Source organism: Ammospiza nelsoni, chromosome 10, assembly GCF_027579445.1.
Source record: "Ammospiza nelsoni isolate bAmmNel1 chromosome 10, bAmmNel1.pri, whole genome shotgun sequence".
In the NCBI taxonomy this organism is placed as follows: Eukaryota; Metazoa; Chordata; class Aves; order Passeriformes; family Passerellidae; genus Ammospiza; species Ammospiza nelsoni.
This window is the reverse complement of record NC_080642.1, coordinates 2,706,428-2,734,387: the sequence shown is the minus strand read 5'-3', so window position 1 is coordinate 2,734,387 and position 27,960 is coordinate 2,706,428. Positions and strand designations below refer to the sequence as shown.

At 42.2% G+C, this 27,960-nt stretch overlaps 1 protein-coding gene across 2 annotated transcripts in view; it reads left to right on the top strand.

Moving 5' to 3' along the window:
- Window positions 1-27,960, top strand: part of SI (sucrase-isomaltase) — a 47,727-nt gene that overhangs the window by 4,982 nt on the left and 14,785 nt on the right. Inside the window, exons 4-31 of one of the 2 annotated variants that reach the window (XM_059479078.1) lie at window positions 3,447-3,567; window positions 4,212-4,321; window positions 4,997-5,148; window positions 6,532-6,707; window positions 8,977-9,072; window positions 9,690-9,802; window positions 10,770-10,895; window positions 11,360-11,491; window positions 11,662-11,778; window positions 12,394-12,507; window positions 12,737-12,821; window positions 13,412-13,529; window positions 13,903-14,074; window positions 14,655-14,771; window positions 15,627-15,781; window positions 16,056-16,140; window positions 16,907-16,963; window positions 17,319-17,443; window positions 17,805-17,893; window positions 19,759-19,808; window positions 21,229-21,399; window positions 21,870-22,019; window positions 23,287-23,493; window positions 24,309-24,463; window positions 25,499-25,667; window positions 26,521-26,617; window positions 27,024-27,136; window positions 27,223-27,348. In XM_059479078.1, coding sequence (XP_059335061.1) covers window positions 3,447-3,567; window positions 4,212-4,321; window positions 4,997-5,148; window positions 6,532-6,707; window positions 8,977-9,072; window positions 9,690-9,802; window positions 10,770-10,895; window positions 11,360-11,491; window positions 11,662-11,778; window positions 12,394-12,507; window positions 12,737-12,821; window positions 13,412-13,529; window positions 13,903-14,074; window positions 14,655-14,771; window positions 15,627-15,781; window positions 16,056-16,140; window positions 16,907-16,963; window positions 17,319-17,443; window positions 17,805-17,893; window positions 19,759-19,808; window positions 21,229-21,399; window positions 21,870-22,019; window positions 23,287-23,493; window positions 24,309-24,463; window positions 25,499-25,667; window positions 26,521-26,617; window positions 27,024-27,136; window positions 27,223-27,348 — 3,498 coding nt within the window. Of the gene's footprint in view, window positions 1-3,446; window positions 3,568-4,211; window positions 4,322-4,996; window positions 5,149-6,531; window positions 6,708-8,976; window positions 9,073-9,689; window positions 9,803-10,769; window positions 10,896-11,359; window positions 11,492-11,661; window positions 11,779-12,393; window positions 12,508-12,736; window positions 12,822-13,411; window positions 13,530-13,902; window positions 14,075-14,654; window positions 14,772-15,626; window positions 15,782-16,055; window positions 16,141-16,906; window positions 16,964-17,318; window positions 17,444-17,804; window positions 17,894-19,758; window positions 19,809-21,228; window positions 21,400-21,869; window positions 22,020-23,286; window positions 23,494-24,308; window positions 24,464-25,498; window positions 25,668-26,520; window positions 26,618-27,023; window positions 27,137-27,222; window positions 27,349-27,960 lie in introns of those variants that run through there. The other variant, XM_059479077.1, reaches the window with a different exon arrangement.

The window sequence follows — 27,960 nt, the reverse complement described above, 5'->3', positions numbered from 1 at the left end:
AAAGCCTCTCCTGCCATGGGTTTTGTTATGATTTGTAGCTCAATAAAGTCCTGCAGGGGATGGGTTAGGAAAGGTTCAAATCCCAGCCTGTTCTTGCCTCTTCAGGCTCCTTCCCTGCCCCAGGAAGAGGCAGAGCCCTGCAGGAGAAGCCATGCAGATCATTTAAATCTGTAATTACTGCCTCTGAACCGGTCACCCCACGAGCAGGGAGGGCAGCAGTGCTGCTCTGCTCTGCTCTGCTCGCAGCTGCAAGGCTGGTGCTGGGAGAGAATTAAAAACATCAAACCACAGCTCCCAGCAGAAAAGTAGATGCAGATTGCAACGCTGAGGGTGCCTGATATGGAATTTAGAGGTAAAATAAATGATTTCTGAACATTAGTGAAGAGCAGGCAGCAGATTGGACAGGGTTAGAGATAAATATCACGTTTAGTCCATGGGGAAAGTCAGTATCCCATCCCAGTGATTCCATTCACTCCTGGGCACATTTTGCCCTGGTTGTGATTTGGTTCCTCTAATGCAGGAATCTGTGAAACTGCATCACTCTTCTGCAGTGGTTTGTGTTTGTGTTTGTGGTTTTCAGAGTAAACAGCAGCTGGGGAAAATGGCTTGGCTAAGCTGATCTGCAAGGGTTGGTGTCTGCCTTGAGTGCCTTGGTCACTGAGGATGTCCAGGGTGGAGCCAGAAAATGAGTGGGGTTGCAGAAATGAGAAGTAAATAGGAGAAAGAAAGAAAGAAAATGAAAAGAAGGAGGAAATAGAGAGGAGATGGAGAGAGGAGAAAGGAAGGCAGAGAGAAGAGAAGAGGAGAGAGGAGAAAGGAAGGCGAAGAGAAGAGGAAGGCAGGAAGAAAATAACAAAAGAAAAGAAATAGATTTTTTTTTTTGTTTGATCATGTGGTTGGTGAAGATAGAGCTGCTGGAAGAAGGAAGATATTCAGGATCTACTCACTGCTGTGGAAAATTGCCTGGAGGTCTGATCAGACAAGCAGAACGCAGCAGTAAAACAAGAATTCCACTGAGCAGAGCTGGAGGAGGCCAGGCTGACACCTCTGAAAGCTCAGGGAAGGGGGAATTGTTGCTTTGGGCTTGGTTTCTGTGCTTTTCTCCCCAAAATGCCCTGCTGGAGGAGGCCTGTGTGGACGCACATTGGAGCTCAGCACGTGGCCAGGCTCCTCGTGGAGCCCTTGGAGCTCAGCCCATGCTGTACCCCAGTGCTCGCAGCTTCCTTGTATCCAGGGTAATTCCTAATGAAGCTTTGGGTGCTGGTATCTATTGTGCTGCTTTTACAGCCCCCAGCCTGGGATCACAGCGTTATTTATAGCAGGTGATTGCTTTTACAACAGGCTCCCCAGTGTCTCTGGTGAACTCTGCTCCTTCCCCTGTGCCAGGCACAGCTCCTGTGTCCACTTCCTTGCGCAGATATAAAGCTCAACATGCCACAAAAATAGGGATCTGCCAGGATAAGATCCAGCTGGAAAAATGTCACTGGACTGTGAAGGAACTGATGAAAATAGTTGAGGAGAATTCAGGAGAAATAGCTAGGGAGAATAAAAAGGTGCTTAGGAAGCTGGGAATATGGATTCTTGAAGTGCCAGGTTTTAGGAAAATCAGTTTATTCTGCTTTTTATGGGATTGTCTGAGAAGAGGATGGAGGTAGTGAATCTGTTCTTATATTTAGGATATTCCCCCATATATGAAGGAAATGAAGTGAGGGGATAAAGCTGAGGTCTCTGCAGTCTTGGAGAGCTGTGTGCTTCCTCTCCTACACCCTGGTTTATAAATGGGAAATGGGGAGCTCTCAGGTGGCATCTGGGCAGGTGGGAAGTGAGCCTGGGTTTTTCACAGCCTTACAAAGGCTCTGTGTGTCAAAGGAGAAAAATGAGTCCCTACAGCTCTCCTCCAGCCCTTAATTTTGGCTTGGAACCTGATGGAAATGACAGCAAATGTTTTCTGATGGGATGATTCTATGACAGAGAGGAAAAACATTCACCTGTTTGGTGAATCTGGGGTTTATTTTGGGTGGTTTTGAGTGATTTCTGTGCTCTGTAAAACCACTACCAAATAAATGCCCTGAGGCTTCCCAAGGCAGTGGCTTTGTGAGCTCCTGCAGCACCTGCCTGATTGCTGGACTGGAGCTGCCTTATCTTTTATCTGCCCAGAGCCTCTGAAAGTAATTTAACCTGCACTGAGCAGTCTGGGCTCTCCAACCCCAAAGCAAGGACAGCAGCAGTGCAGGTTTGGGCTCATGTCCACCTATTTCAAGCTGCAGAATATTTTATATATTTATTACAAACACCAAAAGCATTTTTGCACATTCAGAGGAAGGCAGAAAGAGCTTCTGGTAGTGGAGAGGTGAAAGTGAGGTTTGGAAGGTACCTTTTGGAGCAGGGTACCTGAGGTCACTGATGGAATCACCCTTTGCCCTCAGTGAAAGTTGTTTTTCCACTGTTCTTTGCCCTAAGTAATGAATGGGGGTTTGAGGAGAGAAAATGGGAGGAAACTTTGTGATTCATTGCCCCAGTCTTATCTCCAAACATAAACCTCACACCCAGAGCACATGAACAAGTTCATTTCTAACAGCAGAGCAAAGGAATTCCAGCTTTCTAGTGAATGTTTGTAAAGCATGGTGCCACTGCTCTGAGACAGAGGCTTGAAAAAATACATATCTATTTTTTAATATATTTATCTCGATTTGAGGCTATGCTGAAGCAGTCTAACTATTTCTGATACTGGAAAATTAAATTAAAATGTAGATATTATACACAATGTTTAATTATGCATTTTTAGATGTTTATTACATGTTAATCCCGTGATAAATTTCACCCCCTCTCCAGTGTGTGACTTTTGGTCAGACTCTGCTGAATCTGTCACAGCGGAGAGATGTAGATTATTGAACATAATCAATAATTCGATATTATATTATATATTTTATTATAATATATAATATATATTATAATAAATATATATTATAATATACAATATATATTATAATATATTATAATAAATATATATTATAATTAATATTATTCAATAATAGAATAATATAATAATTCATTAAGTATTGAATAATAATTCAATAATATAACAATATATTATTGAATAATATAATAATTCAATAATTATTTAACAATAATTGAATAATTCTTTTACAATATTTAAATTATTCAATGATTCTTTTAAAATATTTATTTTACCTGTGGATCTTGTCTTGTTCTTAAGAAAGACTGCATCTCCAACAAGCAAGTTTTCTCTGAATCCATAAAAAACCTTTCTAGTGTTTTTTGTGCCACCACTGAGCTCACTCCACGGGGTTTTTCAAAGCAGGGCTTGACCCGAGCGCAGAAATCCTGAAGGTTTCTGGTGTTTGGGGTGAAATGCGCACTGAACTGCTTTGGCGTGGGTATGTTTGTGTAACCCCGCTGATCTGTGCCCCGCTGTCCTTGCTCAGAGCACCTGCTCCCGCCGTGGCTGCTGCTGGAGCCCCCAGAACGACGCCAGCGTGCCCTGGTGCTACTTCTCGCCCAACCACGGCTACAAAGTGCGCGGCTCCGAGAGGTCCACGCAGGCAGGTGAGCTCTGGGCTGGACCCCAGCTCCCCCATCTCAGGATTTCTGCTGGTCACAGTGACTCTGAGATCCCTGCCGGCCCCTTTTCCCAGCCCGGCAGTCGAAGGAGTCGCAGTTCTTCTGTTCTGGTTCTCAAGGTTGTTTATTGTTTCATATTTATTGCATTCTTTCTCTGACCCGCCGGGGTCTGTCTGGCAGGTCGGGTTGAGGCACACTGGTGTTATCTTTTTATGCTAAAAACTACATCTACACTATTTACAATAACTTCCCAATGCCCATCACCTATGTTAGACAGTGAGCTTCTACTCTAAACCAATCCAAAAGTGCCACCATCGCCCAGAAGATGGAGGCTAGGAAGAAGGAAAAAGGACAAGGCACGCCCAAATTTCTTCCTCTTGAGACCCCGAGCCCCCATTCTAAAATCCTCAAAAATCTATTTTTCACCCCGTGACAAGCTATTATTCTACTTAAACTTTCTTGAATTGTAGTTCTTCATATAAAGGTTGGTGGTCGTTTTCTCCCAGGGCTCACAGGGGTCTGGGGCTCTGTGCCAAGGTCTCTGAGCCCCCCGGGCAGGGGCTGGAGCCCTTCAGGGCAGCCAGAGGAATTTCCTGGGTTCTGACATACCCCCCTGTTTGTCTCCCAAGGGTTTGAGGCCACGTTGGACAGGTTGCCATCCCCTTCCCTCTTTGGGGATGACATCCAGACCGTGCTGCTCACGGCGGAGTATCAGACAGACAACCGCTTCCACTTCAAGGTCAGCTTTGTCCTCTGCTGCCCCACAGCCTGTTTGCTCTGCCAGATGTGGGGCTGCCTGTGCAGGGAGTGTAGGATTGGTGCCTCTGGAGCGCTCTCATGGTTCCCAGTCAAGTTTTTTGTTGTTATCCCTGCTGTTGCAATACCTCAGGCTAACGGGGACTTGGCGCACTGGGAATTCTGCATGAAAAATCACCCAGACCTCTGGAAAGCTCAGCTTTCCTATTATCCACCATTTGTCCTCATCACAGGAAGATTTGGGGGGACAAATGTATTTTCTTACTTTTTGTTGATGGCCCAATCACATCTCTCAATCATTTTGACAGACAATATTAGCTTTTCCAATGGTTTGTGTTTTCCATGAGAGCTCAAGCTCTGTGCCATGGATGTGGGGTTGAGAACCTTCTGGGGGAGACTTTGTCCTGTGGTGGGTTCCTGGTGAGCCAGGGAAACACAGAGACAAATATGCTGAAGAAAATGTCTGAAAATGAGTAATTAAACTTGGAAGTAGATAATAATGAAAGCAGAGGAGGAGACCGGGATAAGGGTGGAAATACCCTGAGTCAGAACTGGGTGGAAATGCCCTGAGTCGGAACTGTGGATAATGCTGGAAAATGTCTGTATTGGGGATTAATTCTGTCAAGGCCCAACCCTTGTGTTGTGTCAATGTGTGCAGATCACTGACCCCAATGCTAAAAGGTTCGAGGTCCCTCACGAGCACGTGAAGCCCTTCCAGGGATCCAGGGCCTCCAACCCCAGATACAAGGTGGAGCTGAAGCAGAACCCCTTCGGCCTCGTGGTGACCAGAGCCAGCAATGGCAAAGTGCTGTAAGTCCTGGTGGGCCTTCCTTGGTGACACAGCTGTCACTGGGGCTCCCTGAGAGCCACACCAGGTGCCACCTTTGAGGTGTCCTTGTGCACACAGACTCGACTTCTTCCCTCTTCTTGGCTGCTGGATGTGCCTCAACGACTCTTGGGATGAATCTGGGGGCAAAGTCTGAGGTGGGAAGCTCTGTCTGAAGGGTTTCAAGTGTGGCTCTCTGATCACGTTGCCCCAGTGCAGGGGAAATCTCAATATGGGGAATTTTTATTGCCTGTGGGACTCTTTGCCAGTTCTTCAAACCATGTGGGAAAATTCCTGATTTCCTTTTATCTTCTTTACCTTTTAACTTTTTTTTAACCTTCCTTTACCTTTTATCTTCTTTACTACACTTGTGCTGAGGCTCTGAACCACCAAAATCAGGCTGCCCTTTACACCTGTGTTATCCAAGGACAGCTGGTTGTGTAAGGCTGTGCGTAAAATATTGAATGAACTTGAGCATTGGATTGTCTCATCCCATTCATGTTCTAAAAATAAATGAATGGAACCAAAGCCACCAACCCAGAGGTGTCCAAGTGCCCTGAGAGCAGGGAAGTGCCAGATGAAGGTGCTCATTAAATCAGCCAGGAATGATTACCTGTCACAGGGCTGGGCCACCTGGATTAGCAAGGCTTCGAGTTTCATTAATTAAGGGTTGCTTTTTGCTCTTATTAGTATTGTTTTCTTGCCTGGAATCCTCTGTCATGATTGATTTGCAATTACAGAGGGCACAGAAGATGGACTTGGCAGTCAGCAGTGCCTGACTGATTAAACAGGTACAGGGAGGGGGATGAGACACCTGAGGGACCACACTGAAACAATTCTCTGGAATATTGTCTAAATTTCCTTAAGCCTTCATTTAATTTCATCAGTGTTTGCATTTGGGTGTCTAAAGAAAAAATGACGTGAAAAAATATTAAAAAAAAAAAAAAGAAAATGAATGTTGGGCTCTGAGTTTGAGGCTCTTAAAGGAAGCTGTTGCTACCATAGGGTAAGGGCAGAGATAAATCCTTGATAAATTTCTTTGCATGACGTTTGCACTGATTTTCCCCAGCTCTTAAACAGAGAGGCCTTTTTGTAGAAGGAGAATATGTCATTGCCAGATTCATTGCCAAAGTCTTGATTATTTTGATAAAGTCTGGGACTGTCCACCAGCAGTCGTTCCACTTGAGGCCCCAAGAGAGAGTTCTGATTCCAGCAGCAGCTGGAAGAAAACCTGAAAGATCTGTGGGGACACCTGACTGTGCCACCCATCTCCAGCTGAAATGACCAGAAACATTCCTTGCAACAACCCTTGGTAAAACCCTTCCTTTTTTCCTCTTTTTTTTTTTTGTTTTGCACTTTTCCACCAGGTTTGACACCACCATTGGGCCCCTGCAGTATGCTGACCAGTTCCTGCAGCTCTCCATCAGGCTGCCCAGCAGCAACATCTACGGCATTGGGGAGCACGTGCACAAGCAGTACCGGCACGATGTCAACTGGAGAACCTGGCCCCTCTTCAGCAGGGACACTCCCCCAGCTGCTGTGAGTCTGGGCTTCTTCCCCCTCAGTCTTTTCAGTTCTGCCACCCAAACCTGGCTGGGAGCACACTCGTGAATCCACCCGAATGAAATTAATTGTTGCGGATCGAAAGTTGATTCCGTGTTTGGATGAGAATAAATTGTTATGGATTGTGAGGGTGCTCGCAGGGTTCTTGGATGAGGGAAGAGATGAGGATCTGACTCCATGTTTCAGAAGGCTGATTTATTATTTTATGATATATATTACATTAAAACTATACTAAAAGAATAGAAGAAAAGGTTTCATCACAAGGCTGGCTAAGAATAGAATAAGAAGGAATGATAACAAAGGTTTGTGTCTTGGCTCTCTGTCCAAGCCAGCTGACTGTGATTGGCCATTAATCAGAAACAACCACATGAGACCAATCCCAGATGCACCTGTTGCATTCCACAGCAGCAGATAACCATTGTTTGCATTTTGTTCCTGAGGCCTCTCAGCTTCTCAGGAGGAAAAATCCTAAGGAAAGGATTTTCCATAAAAGATGTCTGTGACAATGGATTATTATGATTTAGAAGAAAACACCTGAAGGAAAGGACAAAAAGAAGGATTCAGTTAGTCTTGGGTTTGACAGAAGTTACTGGAACAATAGAATTGGCACGAGAAATAAAACTTCCTTGTTAGTTTATCAGTATCCTTCTTTGGTGAAAATTCCAGCATTTCTTATGGATTTACTAGAGGCTGTTGCCATAAAACAGAGGGGTTGCATAGCAGTGCTGTCTTGAAGGATTGAATTTGAGACAAGGTCAGGATGTTCATCCATTTAATTCAGCCCAAGATATTGTTTTTGATAGACATCATATCTGCCTAAACATTTGGCACAAATGTTTCATTTTATTAGTTTAGTGTTATTTGAAAACAGGAACAATTTCAGGTCAAAAGAGGAGATATTTACACTTTTACAGACCTGGGTCACGAGCTTGTTCTCCTTCTGTTTCTTGTTCTAACATGATTTACATTCAAATATAACTCAGTAGTACTAAATTCAGCCCACTGAAGCACTTCTGCCTGCGGAGTTTTCCATGAAGACTTTTCAGGCACGGTGTTGCTGCTAACAGCTCCATGGTAGTGATGGGTGTTCCCTGGTTTTTATGTTGCTGTGCAGTGGAAAACCAGTGGATAAACCTTAATAGATGAGTCTTCAGCTTCTACTGATAATCAGAATAAATAACATAGTAGTAAATAACAACAGGCTTTGCTGAGGACAGGGTTCAGTTCCGCTGGAGAGGCTGCCTCAGCAACATCCTTGGAGCTCAAATTATGGAAAAATTCTCCTTAACAGCTGCTTATTTCCAAGGTAAAATATGTCTGTCAGCTGTTATTTGTTGTTATAATTTCCTGGCTCTCCCTTTATGAAGCAATTTTGGCGACACCCATTTTGTGGTAATTGTAAGATTGTTTTCACCATTGCCTCAGCTTCATAAAGCAACTCCCGGCTTTGAGAGAGAACTTTTGTTCTCCTGCAATGGGAGATAAATGGACTGAAACCCGAGGGAGAGAGGGCTGCATGTAGTTAATTAGTAATCTGGAATTTGTACCCATTGCCTTGAGGTTCCTCCTCACTCTTTGCTCTGGATTGAAGATAGTTCTTGACTGAATGGCTCCACTGAGTGCAGACTCATTAAGCTAAAATGACACTGAACAGCACCAAGTTGGGCTAGTTTCAAATTGCTCAGGCTCTGTTTCTTGTTCATTTGAACTGAATTTGCTTTTTCAGGAGAAAAAACACAACTACTGCAACAACTGTTAGCATCTCTCAGGGGTTATGTTGCTAATAATAACAGCAGAAATAAAAAAAAGAATTAGAAAGGAAATGAAAAAGCAGCGAGGCACTCTCCTATTTCCATAGATTAGGCATCAAAATTATTGTCTTGTAGGATGAATAGAAATATACATTGGATGTAAAACCTAATCTGTGGTGAAAGGGAAGCACCTCTCAAGTTCTTGATGAGCACATTTATTCCCCACAAATAGAGCTACAATATCTGCCAGCTTTCCTGGAGATCCATCAGATTTGTTGTCTATTTATTGGGTAAATTCTTGTTTTAATGGAAAATAAAGGAGAATAACACCAGGAAAACAAGAACATATAAAACAGGAATGTTTCAGGGTTTAAATTTCTGCTGTTTGCTCCATTTTGAGACGTTTTGAGTTCTACCTGTGACATATTTTGGAATATTCCGCAGCAGATCCTGTTATTAGATGTTGATCACCTTGTCTGTTCCCTCTATTTTAGACAGTGGATAACTTGTATGGAGCCCACACTTTCTTCCTGTGTTTGGAAGACAACACTGGAGCCTCCTTTGGTGTTTTCCTGATGAACAGCAATGCCATGGGTAAGGAACCTTTCTCTGGGGCTCTGAGCAGTGCAGTTGAATTTCTTTTGAAATTATTGCAATAAAACTGAGCTGATGTAAGTGTCCCTTCTTAAAAACACCTCCAATATCTGAGGGCAGTCATTACCCTGTGTCTAATAATATTTCAAACACAAGCAGTGAGTAGCTCCCAGTTAACTGGAGGATTTTGATGGAAATCTGAGAGTCAGGAATTTATCCAAAGGCTGTACAGGTCTGCACTGGAATAAGAGACTGAATTTGGAGTGAACAACACTTGGAAGTAAATGTCCTTTAATCCCTTCAGATAAGTGTATTTGTATTTATGTGTACTGAACTCTGCACATCTTTGGGCTGGAAAGCTGTACTAAAAATTCAAGATAAAAGGTTGAACCATTGGATTTCTTCTGATGCTCTTCTCTGGAGGATGTAAAGGAATGGAAATAGGGACACATAAAGAGTTGTCTGATTTCCCCTTCTTTGCAAGTTCAATTAATGGTTTAGGGTTCTGTAGGCATTCTGTGGTTTTTACTTCAGTAAATTCTCTAATCATCAATTAGAAAAGTTACTTTAGCATTTCCTGTCCTTCAGAACTGTTTTTGTGCCCTCTTGCCTGGCAGAGTTTGTGGTGCAGCCTGCTCCAGCAGTGACCTACAGAACCATTGGAGGCATCCTGGATTTCTACATCTTCGTGGGGAACACTCCAGAGCAAGTAGTCCAGGAGTACCTGCAGGTACTTTTACCTACAGATTATGCAATGGGCAGATTTTTTCAAAGTGCTTGGGATTTATTTTATCATATTCTTTTTCTCTGCGTGCTGGAGAGGACACCATGCTCAAGGTCCAAGAGCTCCAAAGTTCATAAATCTGTAATTTACACCGTGGCCTTTAGGGATGGAGATGGTCTCTAGAATAATTTATGTTTCCTTGGTCTTGTCATGAGGACAAATTCCTGTTCATATGGCAATATTATGGGATAGAGAGTGTGTTTACTCAGTGTCTGGATCTTATGATCACAAGATATCACTGAGTGTCTTTTGCACTTCTTGAGATCATCCATGATTCCAGTGACACCTTAAAGAATGGGCGTTGTCCCAAAATACTGGTATTTATTAAAATAAATAAAAAATAGGGAAAAAATATTGTGTTTAGGAGTGGGCTATTGGAGTAAATTTGGGAAATGTGGTGATGCCTTACCAGGGCTCCCTAAAACCAGAGGGCAGACAGAGTTGAAGGAATAAAAAGCAGTTATGTTGATTGAAGCCCTTCAGGTTCACCCAGGGCAGCCCAAGCCCCCCAGGGCCTACACCCAAACTGCCCCACGGCTCACGGCTTTCACACTTTTATAACTTTGGGCCATTTCCACTTTGGGGGTTCATCCTCCAATTCCAGCTCCAGGTAATGAAGGCATTGAGCCCCAGTTTGCTGCCCCAGCTCACTTTTGTTTCCATCTCTGGCCCTGAGGCAGTGAGGTGTCCTTGATTGCCAGGCCTGGAGAGGAATTGTTGTGTCTGCCCCCAATGGGACAGCAGCAGCTGGCACTGGGTGTGGAGCTCAGAGTTACACACTAAAGAACTGCAGGGTTACAGAGAGATGGAAATAGAAAAGCTCAAATCCTGAGGCATCACTGGGAGCAGGGAAGGGGAATGGGGTGACCCAGGGTGTCCAGCAGCACGTGGGGTCTGTGTTTTCCCCTCCCAGCTTGTGGGACTGCCAGCCCTGCCTGCCTACTGGAACCTGGGATTCCAGCTCTGCCGCTATGGGTACGCGTCCCTGGACGAGGTGAAGGAGGTCGTGGAGAGGAACAGAGCTGTGGGACTGCCCCACGTGAGTATGGGGCTGGGGAGCGCTCCGGGATCCCACAACCGGCTCATCTTCCATGATCTTGGGTTGGGAAACCTGTGGTGCCAAAGGTTTTTGTGCATTTTGATGTTAGACCCATTATCAGAACGTTGGATGAGGGGTGGAGCATTGAATTGTCTCATCCCATCTAACTGCAGTTAGATTTATTCAAACACTTTCTTGTAATAATTTTTCTTTTATTCTTTCCAACTCTATCCAGTTTTTTTCTCTTGAAACGTTTTTTATTTTCCTGTCGATAGTTACGGAACCATATATTATTCTTAATTGACAGTACAATTAACTTTTAAAATTAGACTTTAGGGGACGTGAACCTCGTGTCTTCAATAGAATAAAAATAGCCTAATATTCAGCTAATATTTGGGAAGAAAAGTAATAAAAATCCTTACCTATCACTTCCCATGGAAAAGCTGAACTCCCTTCTCTTTCAGGATATCCAAATCATTGATATTGATTACATGGAGAACAGGAAAGATTTTACTTATGACAAAGAGAAATTCAAAGACCTCCCTCAATTTGCATCTTATTTGCATGCCCATGGACAAAAATATGTCATCATATTGGTAAGCACTTATTTACTCCTTTTTTCTCTTGTGAACACGTCCATTACAGTTATTTATTATTATTGTTATTATTATTTACTTACTCTATGCAATTACTTCGTTTACAGCCAGTAATAATGGGTGGAATATCCTGATTTCTTCTTCTCTTTGTGGTTTTCTAATTTCTTTAGGATCCTGCTATTAGCACCCAAAAAATGATTGATGGAAGTCCCTATGGAAGCTACGTCAGGGGATCGGACAGGAATGTCTGGGTCAATCAGTCAGATGGAAAAGTGCTGGTTGGGGAGGTAATTGTGCTTTTACACACTTGAATTTCATCTGTTGTCACCGTTGTGATTTACTTTAGCTCAGGGGATTTGTCTCTCAGTGAGAGCAAAGTTTGTAAGGTTCTGTTGTAGGCTATGATAATTCTCAACCTTTCTTAGCTTTTTTTCCCAATTGTTTACATTTAAAAGGTATTTTTCACTGATTCTACATCAAAATTATTTTTTTAAATTTTAGTTTTTTAAAGAAAAATAGAACTAAAATAACAATTAAAATTGCTAATTTGCTCACATTAACCCTATTTTTTTTTAATTAACACTAACATTTTTTTTACATCAAAGGGTAGTTTGAAGGCTCAAGGGACATTTCATCAACCAGCTCCTATTTATTTCCAGTAGCAATTGAAGAGTCAGATTCCACATTATCCTTTTAATTTATAAACTTAACTTCCATTGAGAATTTTCTCAGCTGTGTATTGTTGACTCACAAGAAAAGCAATTGAAAAATTCAAAGTTAAGAAATTCATACTCTTTGTGCTCTTCAACCTCCCATCCAACCTGAGCAGGTCTGTGATCTTATGACAGGGTTTTTTAATCTCATTCGAGGTTTTATTAATTGTTTTCCTTTGAATATTCCAGGTGTGGCCAGGGGAAACTGTGTTCCCAGACTACACCAGCGCTGAGGGCACGGACTGGTGGGTGAATGAGTGCAAACTGTTCTATGACATGGTGCCCTATGACGGAATATGGATTGTGAGTAATTCAAGATTTTAATTTTTTTTTTATTTTTAAAATATAGGTGATAGCAGATGTTTGTTACACTGAATTTTTATTGGATTGAAAGGCATTTTTGCAGTCAGAAAGGAGACATGGAAGAACAGCCACTAGTTGTTCCTTAAAGGATGACAGAATAGAGTGGAAGACTTTTTTAGGGAAATGTACTTAAGGCAACTTTATTACATGCTGCATCTTTCCTTTCCAGGACATGAATGAAGTGTGCAGCTTTGTTGCAGGCTCAAACAAAGGTTGTGCAGACAATAAGTTAAACTACCCTCCTTACACTCCCAGTAAGTCCACCTACTTTAATCAGAATAATAAAATATGAAATAAAATGTTAATTGCCTTCAAGGCTACAACATGATTTTAGTGTAGTTATTATGGGTGGGGTTTGGACATTCCTATTGACAGAAAACAGTATTTATGTGCTTGTATTTGTTGCTTCAGGTGTGGTTTATAGAGCTGCCTCTTTTATCTCATCACATAAATACTGGATATTGTCATTGCCTTAATTATGTCTGATAATGCAATGATCCTTTTGCACTGCCAGTGGTTTTTCAGATATTTGCAGAACTAAAATGGAGTTCATAGTTTGCATTAATAGTAGATTTAAGTAACCTTTGCCAGTGTGCTGTCAGATGGTGATTCAGGAATTTAGAGCACAGCTCCCACTTCCCTGGATGGGTGCAAAGCTCAGGAGTGGAAATATCACAGACCAAACCAACAGCCAAGAGCAGCATTTTGGTTTTGGAGTAATTAAACTGCCTGAATGAAAGAATAAGGAGAAAAAAGGGGCTTGGATATCATAAATGTGCATTAAAGATTGGAAATATTAATAATAAAAATGTACCTTACCAGTGTTTGTATTCCTTCCTTCAAGAGATCCTTGACAGACTCATGTACGCCAAGACACTTTGCCTGGATGCAGTGCAGAGCTGGGGCAAGCAATATGATGTCCACAATCTTTATGGATATTCCATGACCCTGTCCACTAGGAAGTAAGGAATGCATGCTAAAATCCTGCAGGGGGGTTCCAGAACAGTCCCTGACCTGTGTTTTCCAAAGCACCATGAGATGTGGCTGCTAAAGGAACGAGATCCCTGGAAAATGCTGTGTTACCTCCGAGCCAATTTAGCCAAGGCAAAATCCACAGCCTGGAACTGGTAGGAAAAGCCACAAATTGGCTGCCAGAGCTGTGTAAAGAGATTATTTCAGATTAATCTCTTGAACCTTGTTAAAACACACCTGCAAAGGGGCTCCCATCCTTGGGATGAATGATCGGTGCGAATTGGTGTGAATCTGCCTTGTTCAGAATTTTCGATATTTGAGCTGTGTTTTCCTCTGTGTGATTCCAGCCTCATTCCTTTCCAGGGCCCTCGACACGTTGTTCCCAGGCAACAGAAGCTTCCTCATCTCGAGGTCCACTTTTGCAGGATCAGGGAAGTTTGGGGGACACTGGCTGGGGGACAATGCGGCCACGTGGGACCAGCTGAGATGGTCAATCCCTGGAATGCTGGAGTTCAACCTCTTTGGAATTCCCTATGTAGGACACCAGTTCCTGCCATCCTTTCAAATCAGAGAACAGATTACCGAACCAAGCACTCTCGAAAAAACCGCTTACACTGGCACCTCAAAATCAACCCTTTTTTAGGAATCTCCTTTGAACATTTCTTTTCAATCATCGATTTTTGATTTACCCTGTTTGATTTTTGTGGCTGTAGTGACATAAAACTGGATGACAAACTTATTATCTTCTATATCCCAATCTACCTCTTATTTTAGCAATTTTTAACACCGGTGGGGGATGTGAAACAATTCCTGGTTTTCTTATAATTTCAAATTAGAGACATCCACTTAGAAGGAAAATAACCAGAATCCTTTTGTGATTTAAATTTGGCTTTGAAGCTTTTTTTCCCATGCATATGATCACCAAACACGAAGGTAAAATTTGGAAGAAGCAGGATGATGGGCAGTGTTAGTGAGGGATAGTCAGGTTTTTTTTTTAATTTTTGGCATAGCTGGATTTGGGAGAGGAAGGTTACAAATACGTTGTACCTTTTGAGGTGCACTGTACATACAACACATTCTGATTTTCTGATTTTTTAAATTTTTTTTTTTTTAAGGTTGGAGCAGATATTTGTGGTTTCTTTGAAAACACCACAGAAGAGCTTTGCAGACGATGGATGCAACTGGGAGCATTTTACCCATTTTCCAGGAACCACAATGGTGAACTCGTCATAGTAAGTTGTGCTTTCTGTTCAAAACTGCTTTGTGTTGCACGACCACATTTCCTTTAATACCACTTCTAGTCCTCACTCTCAATGACCAGCTTGAAAACAGAACCTTAAGCTGTCTTTATGGAAATTATAGATGGGAGAGGCTGGGTTCCATAAGGGTTGATTGAGAATACGGCTGTTTGGCAACAGTTTTATGAATATTTGTTGCTCAAACCACTAAGGAACATTGAGGTCTGTGTGAGCCACCAGGCTGAGCCCTGGGAGCTCCTTGGCATGAACATGAGTGCCAGGATGAATCCTGGAATAACCCTGATGGACGAGGAGGGACAGGACACCTGGTCACAGCACCAGTGCAGAGCTGCCCCACGGAACCCCAGTGTCGCAGACATCTTTTCCTTAAAATCCTTTCTTAGGATCTTTCCTGCTGGAGCTGAAAAGTTTCAGCAACAATTGTAAACAATGGTTATCTGCTGCTGTGGAATGCAACGGGTAGATCTGTGATTAAGATCTGTGATTAATCTCTTGTAGATGTTTAGATTTACTGACTACTCATGGCAGAGCTGCTCTTGCTCTCTGCCGAGACACAGATCTTTGTTATCATTCTTTCTATTCTATTCTTAGCTTAGCTAGCTTCTGAAGAAGTCTTTTCTATTTCTTTTTAGTATAGTTATAAGGTAATATATATATATATCATAAAATAATAAATCAAACCTTCTGATCATGAAGTCAACATTCTCTTCTCTCCTGAAAACCCTTGTGACCACGGTCACGCCCCAGCCCCTCTGAAACAGCTTTTCACAACTTTGGCAAAGTGTTTCTGAAAACCTGGCAATAAAACCAGTGGATATTTGTTTGCAGCATCAAGATCCAGCTGTGTTTGGCTCCAACTCCTCGCTGGTGAACAGCTCCAAGCACTACCTGAACATCCGCTACACTCTGCTGCCCTACCTGTACACGCTGCTCTACAAAGCTCACACCCGGGGGGACACGGTCACCAGGCCCCTGCTCCACGAGTGAGTCTGGCAGTTTATATCAACAGGGAAATCTGACTCATTTCATACTGCTAGCGGACTTCCTAAACCTCTATCCTGTGAAAATGCACGTTGGGGTATCCGTAGGTGACTTCCCAATCGGTGAAACCCCATCTTGGCCTAATCAGGAGGTGATTTTTATATGGCATCCTTTAGTCATGACTGGGAACAATCAGTACCCAGAAACCTTGGGGTTGCTGCTGATATAAATCACAAAAAAAGCTCAATTTCTGCTCTGTCCTTCACTTTTATTCAGGTTCTACTCTGATGAAATAACCTGGGGCATCGACAGGCAGTTCCTGTGGGGCGCTGGGCTGCTGATTTCCCCTGTTCTTGAGCCGGTAGGTTTGGCTGGTTTGGGATCTGTCTGGTGGCCACGGGCCATGTTGGGTCACCAGCTCTCTCTCCTTCATTATTGCTCCCAGTGACAGAGCCCAGAGCACATTTTTATCCCTGCTGAAACAGAAAATCCTGCAGGTAAATCCTGCTCCTGTTTTCCAGTCTTCTATGGAGCCAGGGATATCTGGTCTGATGTTCTGCTTTACCTCATCTTCACATCATCTCTGAATTTCCTTTGGAATTCACATCTGAATTTCCTTTGGAGTCAGCTCCTCTTGCTGCATTTCAGCTTCTCTGTGGCACAACAAGAAAACAAAAAGGTTGTGGCTCATTCTGTGGCAGAATCTTGTAAATAATGATTTCTCCTGCCAGCAACACATTTGCCATGGAGAAACATGAAATATTTGTTAAAGACAGAAAGGGAAGGCGAGAATGTGGAAGGTGCCAGCCCCAAAATAAATGGAAATAAAGAAGATAGAGAGATACCTGTGGATAGGATCTGGTTCACTGGGTTTGAAGCATTGTGGCTTTGGGTGGCTTTCTATGAGCTGCCACTTTGCAGAGCAGCAGTTCAGTCACACCCCAGCAGCTTTTCAGAAATCTGCTTGGATTGCCCTTCCCCCTGTCTGGACCATCCTAAACACCAGGAAACAGCAAAGTGTAGCAATTGCAGTGATTTTGTTCTCACACCGAACTTCAGCTTTATTGGAAAATTGAGTTTATCTGATTAAGTTGAAATATGCACCTTGTTTCTTTATTCACTTTTAGGGTGTGGAGTCCACTCGTGTGTACTTTCCTGAGGCAGAGTGGTACGACTACGACACGGTAAGGGAGTGCAGGGATATTATGGGATATCACATCATTTTCTAAATGGGATTGTGATGAAATAGGATTGTCAGCCCTGCTTTGGGGAAGGACTTTGGGGTTATCTGGAAGACAAAGGATGAAGGGCGGTGGGATAAGCACAAGAACTGACACCTCAAGAAAGGGCTCGGATTATGACATTAAATCAGAGTGATATGCAATTATATTATTTTATGTGCCCATTAGCCCATAGATATTTACATAACTTAAGCCTTTTTTTATAAGGAACAATTTGATGAAACTCGGGATTTAAGAAAGCATTCCCAGCAGTGGATAATGCAAAATTCCTGCTCTCTTCTCAATCTCTGTCCATCAGGGTGAACCACTGCAACTGAAGAAAGTGTGGCACAATTTACCAACCCCAGGAGAAAAAATGGGGCTGCACCTGAGAGGAGGATACATTTTCCCTACTCAGAAACCAAACACCACCACAGAGGCAAGGTAGGATCCCAAACAGAACACTTTTAACATTTATTTTCCCCCATAATGGGGCTGAGGACTTCTAGGCTACAAATAACAGCAGCCCATTGTATTTAGGATTTTCACCTTGAAATGTGGGAATAGCTGTGATCCAAACCTCACTTCCACACCTTTAGTAATGAATTATTTGCATAGAAATTTTAAAATTCACCGAGTATTTTAATCCATTTGCATGAAAATGAAAGGAAACCAAGGATTAAACTTAATTAAGGCAATTCTCCAAGGATTTGTGACCCTGTTGGGTGTTTCACTCTTGCACGAACATGCAGAATGCACCAAGAATGTTCAGATGTTTGTTGGACACATAAATCTCTTTCCACAGCCGCAAGAATCCAATGGGACTCATAATTGCCCTGGATATCAACAATGAAGCTTCTGGGGATTTGTTCTGGGATGATGGAGAATCCACAGGTGAGCAGCCACCAACAGTGAAATAAATACGGTTAACAAAGATCTAATGTGCTCAAATCTCAGTGTTCCTGCTGGAAGAGAAGTTATTGTAACACACTGCTGCTACTTGCTCATAAATCAAATGGTTTTCATCACTTTGAAGCAGAAAACTGTGACTGTTATTAATGTAAGATTGAAGTCACGACTTAATTCTGCAGAAGTAAAGAAAAAAAACCCCAGAAATCTCTACTAAGGTCAAACCTCTGGTTTTCAGGAGAAATCTTTAGATTGTCAGGAGGTGACAGGATGGGGTTTTCCTATGGGATTTAGGCAAACCACTGCCCATCCAGGGAGGTGTCTGAACATCAGTATTGGAAAACTTTATACATTCCACTTGGACACCTCCTTTTCCTTGTGGCCTGTACCAATAGCATCTCCCAGGAAAACTCCCAAGCCTCTGCTTTTTGGAATTTAGTGAAGGCTGGGGCTGCTTTTCAGCAATAGAGCAGTGATTCAGCTGATCGTTGCTGCCGTAAACCCAGCAGGCCTGTGTGGGATCTCAGCACCTCAGGACGGAGGTGCAGAGAGGCCGAGACCACCCTTGGGGGGCTCGGGAATCCTGGAATGTTGCCAGAAGTGTCTGGTGGCTGGACTTTGATCCTACACAGGAGATGAGACCTGTATGAGGACTGGGAAGGTTTCACTGGGTGTATGGTGAAGGGATAAGTTAGTTAAAGTGTAAAACACAGGGTTTAGGATTTTGGTACAGGGGGATCTAAAGAAGTAAGATGGAGGAATTGGGTTGTGTCCTGTCCTTCTTCTTCTTGGCCTCCATCTTCTGTGGTGGTGGTGGCACTTTGGGATTGGTCATTACTAAAAGTGCACCGGTTAATAAGGGTAGAAGGTATTGGGGAGAAATGATAAATATTGTACACGTAACTTCAGGTATAAAGATAAGTGACCGCCCCGGGGGCTTCAGCAGTGTGCCCATGGCTGACTTGCTGTGCAGACCTCTGTCGGGCTGAAAGAAAATCTTTTAGATAAACAATTAATAAACACCAAGACCGAGACAAGATCAGAAGTCTCTCCTCGTCCTTTGAAGCGCCGGCTCTTCAAGGCCATCCCTGGGCCTTTCCAGGCCACCTAAACAGCACAGAAAACCTTACAGGCCTGGGGTGGCTGCTGTGCTTGGGGGCCACAGCTCCACGAGCTCCTCTGGCCCGGGACGGCAAAGCCATTGCTGCCCTCCCCGCTGCTGCCCGGCACAGCCATGAAACATTCCCTCATTCCTGGCCTGCCCACAACCCACAGCCTGCACTTTCACAGGGGCAGCCATTTGCAATTGGCTTGTGATGGATGGCAGGATTTGTCTTTTCATATGTGGAGGGGGGAAAAAAAAAAAAAAAAAAAGTGGCTTTGATCACATTTTGTATTTCTTTTTCCTGGTCATGTGTTATTTCCTCTCTTATGGTTCCATGGCATTTATCATTATCATCATCATCATCATCATCACCACCATTATCTTTGTGTGAAGAACCCTTACGTAGATCACATTAAAGGATTAGTTTTGATCAAAAATTTTGTATTTAAGACAAACTAAGAAGAAATAACAGTACAATAAAAAAAAAAAAAAAAAAACACTACATTTTAGAAGAGCTGCTTTCAATGAATTTTTGTGGAAACAATTAGGCCTCCTGGGAGGCTGGCCAAAGGAAAAAGGGCCATTTCAGTTCCTCAAAGAAACATTAGCAAATATTTGAGTTGCTTAGTGCAGCTTTGAATGCAGTCCTAATAATTAAGTTTATTGGACTCTAGCAGTGGCACAGCCCTGCTTTAATTTCATTCTTTTCTGCACTCCAACTGTAACTTCTTTCTTTACCTTTTAGGCACAATTGACAAAAAGGCCTACATTTACTATGAGTTTAAAGTTTCCAACGTAAGTATTTGATTTTAATTTCTGATTTTTATCCAGGATCTTTTAAGAGCATTCTTTTCTCTCTTTATCCTCCTGTAAGATTTGCTGGAAAACAAAACATTTGCCAAAGCCAAGAGGAATCATGTTCAAAATACTCCCATTTAACTGGGATGAAATCTGTGGTGTTTTTTTCTCCTATTTAATAGAAATATCTAAATAACTCCTATTTCCTTCCATGTAATAAACTCAGCAGCAATATTCACTGAACAAGAGAACTCTAAAGCACAAGAGGCATTTAAAGCAGTGTCAAAAAGGACAAGCATGTTGTGTTTGTGATTCTCAAAATAGTGGCACTGTAAAAAATATATATTTTTATTCTGTGAAAATACAGCTGAATGTCTCCAAAGAGTGAGGGAGACCCACACCTTGCCTGAACCCTCAGAAACTACATTGGGATTAAGTTTTATTGTGTCATTTTAAGCTGAAAGTGCCTTTGCAGGGTTCATGGACGTCAGGGTGGAGTCCTGATAGTGTTTCTATCTAATATTGATAGTAGCTATCACCAAACAAGGATTGCCAACAGCATATTATGTAATAATTATGTAACATATTATCTGTACAATGATAATTATAGTAATAACATTAATCTTGGCTAAAGGTATTCATTCCTTTGCCATGATGGAAGAACATAAACTAAATGAGAGAATGCAGAGGAACATGAATGAAGCACATAAATTAGCAATGTTTTAAATCATAACTAATCAAAGAATCGTTTGTAGATAAGACAAACGATTGTTGCTGTTGGAGTTTGAAACCCCAGCAGCCAATTCATGGCTTGCCTGTGACGACATTTGAATTAACAATTAACAATTAACCTCAGGGTTCCCAGGGAGGGCAATGGGGAAGTTCCACACACGTATCACAGCCATGGTGCGTTTCCTCTGCTTGCACTCTCCGTCTGAAAAATAACTAATGGCACGGAATAGCAAGTGGTATTTTTTATATATTAGTGGTATTTTTTATATATTAGTGGTATTTTTAATATATTAGTGGTATTTTTAATATATTAGTGGTATTTTTTATATATTAGTGGTATTTTTTATATATTAGTGGTATTTTTATATCAAGAGAAGTGAGAACCTTTGAATGTTGGAACCCAGCGAGTCTGGAGTTCATCTGCCCTGTCACAGACCCACCCCAGCCTTTCTTTACTTCCCAAGCAAGGAAAAAAAGCTGAAACACAATTCTGAAGATTGGTTTATACATGGTAAAAAAGCTTTATTGTGATAACAACAAGCAGAGCAATAATTAATATGTTTGGAAAAAGATATTGGTTTATTTATGCTACAATGTGAAAATATTCATAGAAAAAAAAAGTTAAATCAGGAGGACTTTTGGCAGATTTTTAAAAGAAGAATATGACCACTGTATTACTTTTCAGAATGTTCTGCAAATGACTGCTACACACAGCAATTACGTTGATCCAAACAACCTGAAATTTGAGGAAATAAAGATATTGGGATTGTCCCAGGAAATAGCATCAGTTAATGTGTCTCAGAACAATGCTGTGCAGAATTATATCCCTGATATCTCCTATGATCCTGCAACAAAGGTAAAGCAATAACAGGGAAATGGAAAGTAAACATATTTAAACGTGCATCAACTTTATTTTATATATTGCAAAGGACAGTACTCAGTGCCAATGTTGTTCAATGAAATACAATGTGAATTTTATTACAGAATAAAAGTACAATTGCATTCAACTCTGCTGCATAAAAGTTCATCTAAGTTATGCTCACAGTGCAGCAGACAGCTTATTTCATGTATTTATTCCTGTTTGCTTCCAAGGAAGCTGTTGCATTAACTCCATATTTTTAGAGTCTTAATTATTCAGATTTTATCTGTAAAAATATCAGTTATGTGTGTTTGTAAAAGTGACACTGTATTAAATCTTACAGGATGGGGTTTTATGAATTTTCAGTTTTTAGTATATTATACTTAAGGACCAGCACCTCTCCTGACTGAAGGACAGCTGGATGGGATGTAACGTTTAATAACTGCTTATTGTTTCATATTTATAAGGTTGCTGTTATAAAAGGACTTCAGCTTGAGCTGGGAAAATCTTACACAATCCAATGGACTCTACAGATGAATGTCAATGAAAGATTTGATTGTCATCCTGGCCCTAATGCAACATTAGAAAAATGTCAACAACTTGGCTGTTCCTGGCAAGTAAGTCATTATTTCTCCAAACAAATTAGACAAAAAAAAAGAAATAAAATCCAGAATAAAAGGATTTCCTTTGTGGTTGTTACAAAATAAAAGGCCCCTGGGAGATTTGTCAGATTTCAATAAAATGGGCCTCAGCTGGACTGTACTGATGGAATTTATTTACCTCAGTAGCTGACAACCATTTAAATTCTACCACATTGTATCAGGAGTTGAGGAAAAATGAATATTTTTTTGAAAGATGAACAGAAATAATATTAGAGTTAATTAAAAACCAGAAGAGCATCTTCAGCTGTCCCTTCTGCCTCAGTGGCCTGCAAGGCTCACCCCCTTTGTGTCACTTTTGTGTCACCCAGGGACATTTTAATTCAAATTAATTCCTCTGGATCTCAGTTTGACAGGGAATCCTTGAATTCCACAAAAAATCTTGATTCATTTGTAAACTTGTTTATATCTGCATCAAGGAGCTACTTCTAAACCTTCATCTCCAACATGACGTTCTTAACCACGTGGTTTTATGTATTAATATTATCAATTATTAATAAACATGTGGGAGCAACATGGCCTGGTGGTGCTGAACTTCAGAGAGTGCCTCCAGCTAAATTATTCTCAGTTCTTCTAAATCTAAAATGCCCCTTTTGGCCATTTGTATAGGAATGAAATCCAAAATTCAGTGCTGGCTGCTCCAGCACCAGCACCTGCTGAAGCAGTTGATGAGCTGCTCTGGTTTTGTTGCACTACTAAAAGGATTTTTTGTAATTTTGGACATTTGCAAATGTCAGGAGATCTCAGATGAGTAGGATGTAATTTTCACTGGATATATTAAGGATAATTTGTGTGAATAAAGCCAGTGAAAGATCTGCTCTGATGCTGCCTGAGTATGAAATGGGTTTTGGGTACATCTCCTTGAAGGCGGCCAGAGAGAAATGGGATTAAAAGGGACGAAGTTTGGGAATTCCCACAAGCCAAGATTAAACCATGCTGAGGGATTGATCTGAAGATCACAGAGATGGGGAAATTAAATCCTTCTTAATTGCACGGGGATTCAGTTTCCTGACTGAACTATTTGTGCAGCCTTCACTGGATGGCTTCATTACACCTGAGTCAGCATAGAGACTATTCTGTATTATTTCTTTATTCAGGATTCCATTAATTTCCCCCCCAATTCCACACTTGACACAGATCTGATTAAAAAAAGGATTCCATGCTAACACCTAATAAAAAAATCCAGCAGATTTGCTAACCTGAAACTCCTTTCTGTTTGCACCAGGAGACATCAAATCCAGATATTCCTTCCTGCTACTACAGCTCCAGCAATCCTTACCTGGTAGAGAAACTTGAGTATTCCCCCACTGGAATTGTGGCCACCCTCAACCTGGATGACTCCAAGGTCAGGGCTAACGAGGCTTACACTGCCCCAATCAGCACCCTGCGCCTGGAGGTGAAATATCATCTCAACAACATGCTGCAGTTTAAGGTAAAGCCAGCCCAGAATCCCTCAAATGTTTTATTTATGGAAATTCAAAGGGCTTTTTATGGCCAAATATATATTTCACAGACAGAAGCAGCCTTGTGTAAATATGCCTCTCCTTCTAAGAAATTATTATTGGTCTTAGCTTGAATTTTTTTTTTTTTTGTCCTAACATCCTAGCACTCAATTTTACAAAGAAATTACATGAATCAAAGGTATAATAGCAGTGTATGTGTGTAATGTCAACCAGGAACTTTGAAACTGAAAGTGTTTTGTTAATATGCAGGTAAATTTATCTGTAAGTGCTCTCGTGACTCTACAGTTTATTTTTACATCCACCATTGCACTTCTACTCTAAAATTGTTCATGCACTGTTTGACTGCAATTTATTGCCATGTGTTTAACAATATTGAGCTAAGTGGTCAGACATCACAAACTACCTTATATCAGCTTTCAAAATACAGAAAACCTGAAAAAGAATCCTAAAAGTTGCGTGAAAGAAGAACTAGAAAATTATTTATCACGCTTGCAAAGTATATACACCTATGTACAAAGTATATACAACGAAGTATGTACACCTATATTCTGAATAGAAGTATATACTTTAAATTCATGTAGATAATTAGATGAGCCATGCATGATCCAAAACAAATCTTTAAGGTTGGTTGGTTGGTTGGGATTCTTTTGCCTCCCAACAAAATCCTGTGAAAGATCAAGACCATGCATTCGAAAGAAAATACCACAGCAGGTGTTCGAAATCTGAATCTGATACAGATCTTGAAACAACTGGCTTGCTTAAATAAACTGATTTTTCTTCACAGATCTATGATTACCAAAACCCACGGTACGAGGTCCCTGTGCCCCTGAACCTGCCCAGCTCCCCCTCGAGCTCGAACCAGGAGCGGCTCTACGACGTCTCGGTGCAGATCAAACCCTTCGGGATCCAAGTGCGCCGCAAGAGCACGGGGACGGTCATGTAAGCCACTGCCACCCTTTGGGAGTTTTTGCCACACGGTTTTGGTGGCTTTTTTCATGCCAAACCCTCTCACTGTGCACGTGCTGGAGTGAAGAACACGCTGAAATGCGGCTCTGAAGGCTGCTCCTTGTGCACTCCCCGAGTTTTCTGGGAGGCAAAAGGATTTTCTGCAGTTCCTAAAATATTCCTTAGGTGACCACAGCGCTGCTCATTAAGGATTGGCCTGACCACAGTTCATTAAGGATTGGCCGTTTGGGTCAGTTTGGGGAATAGTTAGGGGAAAAAATAGAAGGAAGTGGTGTCCCAACTAACTCAAGATGGGTTTTGGTAACAACACAACAGATGAGTCTGGCAGGAGCTTCATTTTTCCTTGATTGAGTCAGAGCTAGAACACAGAGAACAGTTGAGTGTGTTAGGTTTTTTTATTCAAAAAGCTAGTTTTATTTAATTTTTTTAAGTACTCAAAACTTAATTGTGAATTGGGTTTCCTTTGCCAACCAGAATAATAATTCAACCTGCAATTGAAGCCCCTGGAATGATGAAATTCTCTGGCAGAGCCCACCAGGCTGCACTTTGATTTCTAACTGGAAAGATGCTGATTTATAATAAATGTGACCTGTGAATGCAGTTCCAGTGTGATCTGCACAGAAAGCTCAGTGAACTGTAAAAAGCACTTTGTTTACTGTATTCCGTGTGGCTCCAGTGCTTGGTCTGGGAGAAAAATAGGATTGCAGTGTACTGCAATGCATTTTCTCTCTAAATTGTCAAAATATGATACAACTTGCTGGGCACGATGGCTGTGTGCTATTCCTTTTTGAAAGATGGAGGGTTTGGTGTCCCTAAACTCTTCAGCAATTCTTGCACACCCCCATTTCATCTCCTTTAAGTTTTTTTGATAACCCCAACAGTTTTAGCCTGCTTTTACTGAAGAGTGAGATCTCCAGAGAAAAAGAGTGGCTCAAAAGGAATTGTCTGCCAGAAACACGGCCCTGAGGTTGCTCTATTCTAATTTTCCCTTTCCTCTTCCCACTTCAGCTGGGACTCAGCCCTGCCCACCTTCACCTTCAGCGACATGTTCATCCAGATTTCCACCCGCTTGGCATCCCAGTACGTCTATGGCTTTGGGGAGCACGAGCACCGCAACTTCCGTCACAACATGAGCTGGAACACCTGGGGAATGTTCACCAGGGACCAGCCTCCAACTGTGAGTGGGCAAAGAAGAAGAAAATGTGATTTTTGAACCTATGAGTGCAGAACCGTTCGGCACGACTTAAAAATCCAGTGGATGTCTGCTGGTGTTGAGCATTGGTTCTGAGTATATTTATCAGTTTACAATTTTAGATGGTGGCTCCATGGCAAATGTCTTCTGTAAACCCATTATTTGTGACCTGCAAGTACAATGTGAGGAGCTCAGGCCCTCAGACAGATGTTGGAAGGTGACAGATGGCTTAGGAGTAGCAGCACGTTCCTCCTTTTTTTATCCTCCTCTCCTCATTGTTCTGAAAATTAGACATGAGTCAGAACAATTCCTGTTGCTTGGGAATTAATTTAGTACTTGCACAGGTAAAGCAGAAATCTTATCTCTGTTTATTTGTCTTATTTCCTACAAGATAGCAAATTTCCCATTATCAGGGAATGGCCAATGAAATAGCAGCAGCTAATTGTATCTCTAACTTCCAGTTCAGGCTGGAACACATTTTGAGAAAATTAAATATAATGTCACCAGCACCTCCTGAGCATGCAGACACCTGGTTCTGTTTGCAAAGAAGGGAAAGGTTTGTCCTGAGGAAGCACCTTCTCATTAGTGAAATTTAATTGCAGCAATACCTTTGTTTTCCTTCCTGCCTGAGCAGCCTAGACAAGCCTGACAAATTGTGAAGCTCCAGGTGACCTTCTGCAGATCTGTTTTGTGGTTAGGGAGCATTTAGGTGCATAAATTTAAGTTTTATTTGCTATGTTTGGCAATTGTCCCATCTTTTATGAAATTTATTACCAAATGTTAATAAGCAAATGTTTGCAATGTTTTTCCAGTAAAATATATTTTATTTTATTTGCAGTACAAGTTGAATTCCTATGGTTTTCATCCATTTTATATGGCTCTTGAAGAAGATGGCAATGCCCACGGAGTTCTCTTGCTTAACAGCAATGCAATGGGTAAGAAAACCTTCATTTTATCTCATAAAATCATGGAATGATCTGGTTGGAAGGGACATTAAAGCTCATCCTGTTCCACCCGCCTGCAGGGACACCTCCCACTGTCCCAGGCTGCTCCAAGCCCTGTCCAAGCTGGCCTTGGGCACTTCTAGGGATCAAGGGACAGCCACAGCTGCTCTGGGCAACCTCAGGGCCTCACCCCCCCTCACATGGAACAATTTCTTCCCAATATCCCACCTAAGCCTCCTCTCTGTCAGTCTGAAGCCATCCCCCTTGTCTGGTCCCTCCAGACCTGTGTAAACTATCCCTCCCCGTCCTCCTCCGCATGCTCCATTTTTACAGCGAGTGTTTCGCACCGGTGGCAAATCCAGGCCTCCTTTTCTCCCTTCCTTCCCTCCACCTGCAGATGTGACCTTCCAGCCCACGCCTGCCCTGACCTACCGCACCATCGGAGGGATCCTCGACTTCTACATGGTGCTGGGCCCGACGCCCGAGCTCGTGGTTCAGCAGTACACCCAGGTAGGAGCCGGGCTGCTGCTGGGCCTTGGCGGGCCCGCTTGGTTTCTCTTCCCCTCCTCACCACGAGTGTCCTTTCCTCTCTGCAGCTGATCGGGCGCCCGGTCATGCCACCCTACTGGTCCCTGGGGTTCCAGCTGTGCCGCTACGGGTACGCCAACGACTCCGAGGTCGCCCGGGTCGTGGAGGAGATGAAGGCGGCTCAGATTCCCCATGTACGTTGGCAGCAAATAACAAATAGTTTGAGCTTTTGGCTTCGTAGCCAAAAACGACGACTAAACGATGACTAAATCCATTGAAACACTAAAGCAGTTGAGACAGAGTACAGATCCATTCTGAATTAGGTGAAGTGTCTAAGAGAGGTGAAAAGTCTGTGAGGCCAAAGCTGAAGGAAAAACTCGCATGCCGAGACAGCAAGGAGACAGAGAAAGAAAAACAGAAAAGACCACAAGGTCGATTTGCCCCCGACTTAGAAATTCCTTTGATAAAGAAGAACTGGTGCTAAATGTCACACGGAATGAATATGTATGAACTTATTGTGAAACTGTATGCATATGCATTTGGAAGGGGGATAAAAGAAGACCCGAGCTCTTCAGAGGCAGGCATGCCTTGTTGGGAGACTTGCGTCCGGCGCGCATCGTAAAATAAACATACCAGGCTTTACAACTTTTATAAAGTTGTGAGGTTTCTTATTTTCTCCGCAAAACACAGTAACCCACCCAAAAACACCCCCGATGCGCTAGAGAAGAGCAGGTTTCGTGCCACGGACTCTGGACTGTGTTAAAAGCTGCTTAATTTTCTTAATTATTCACACCAAAAAATGACAG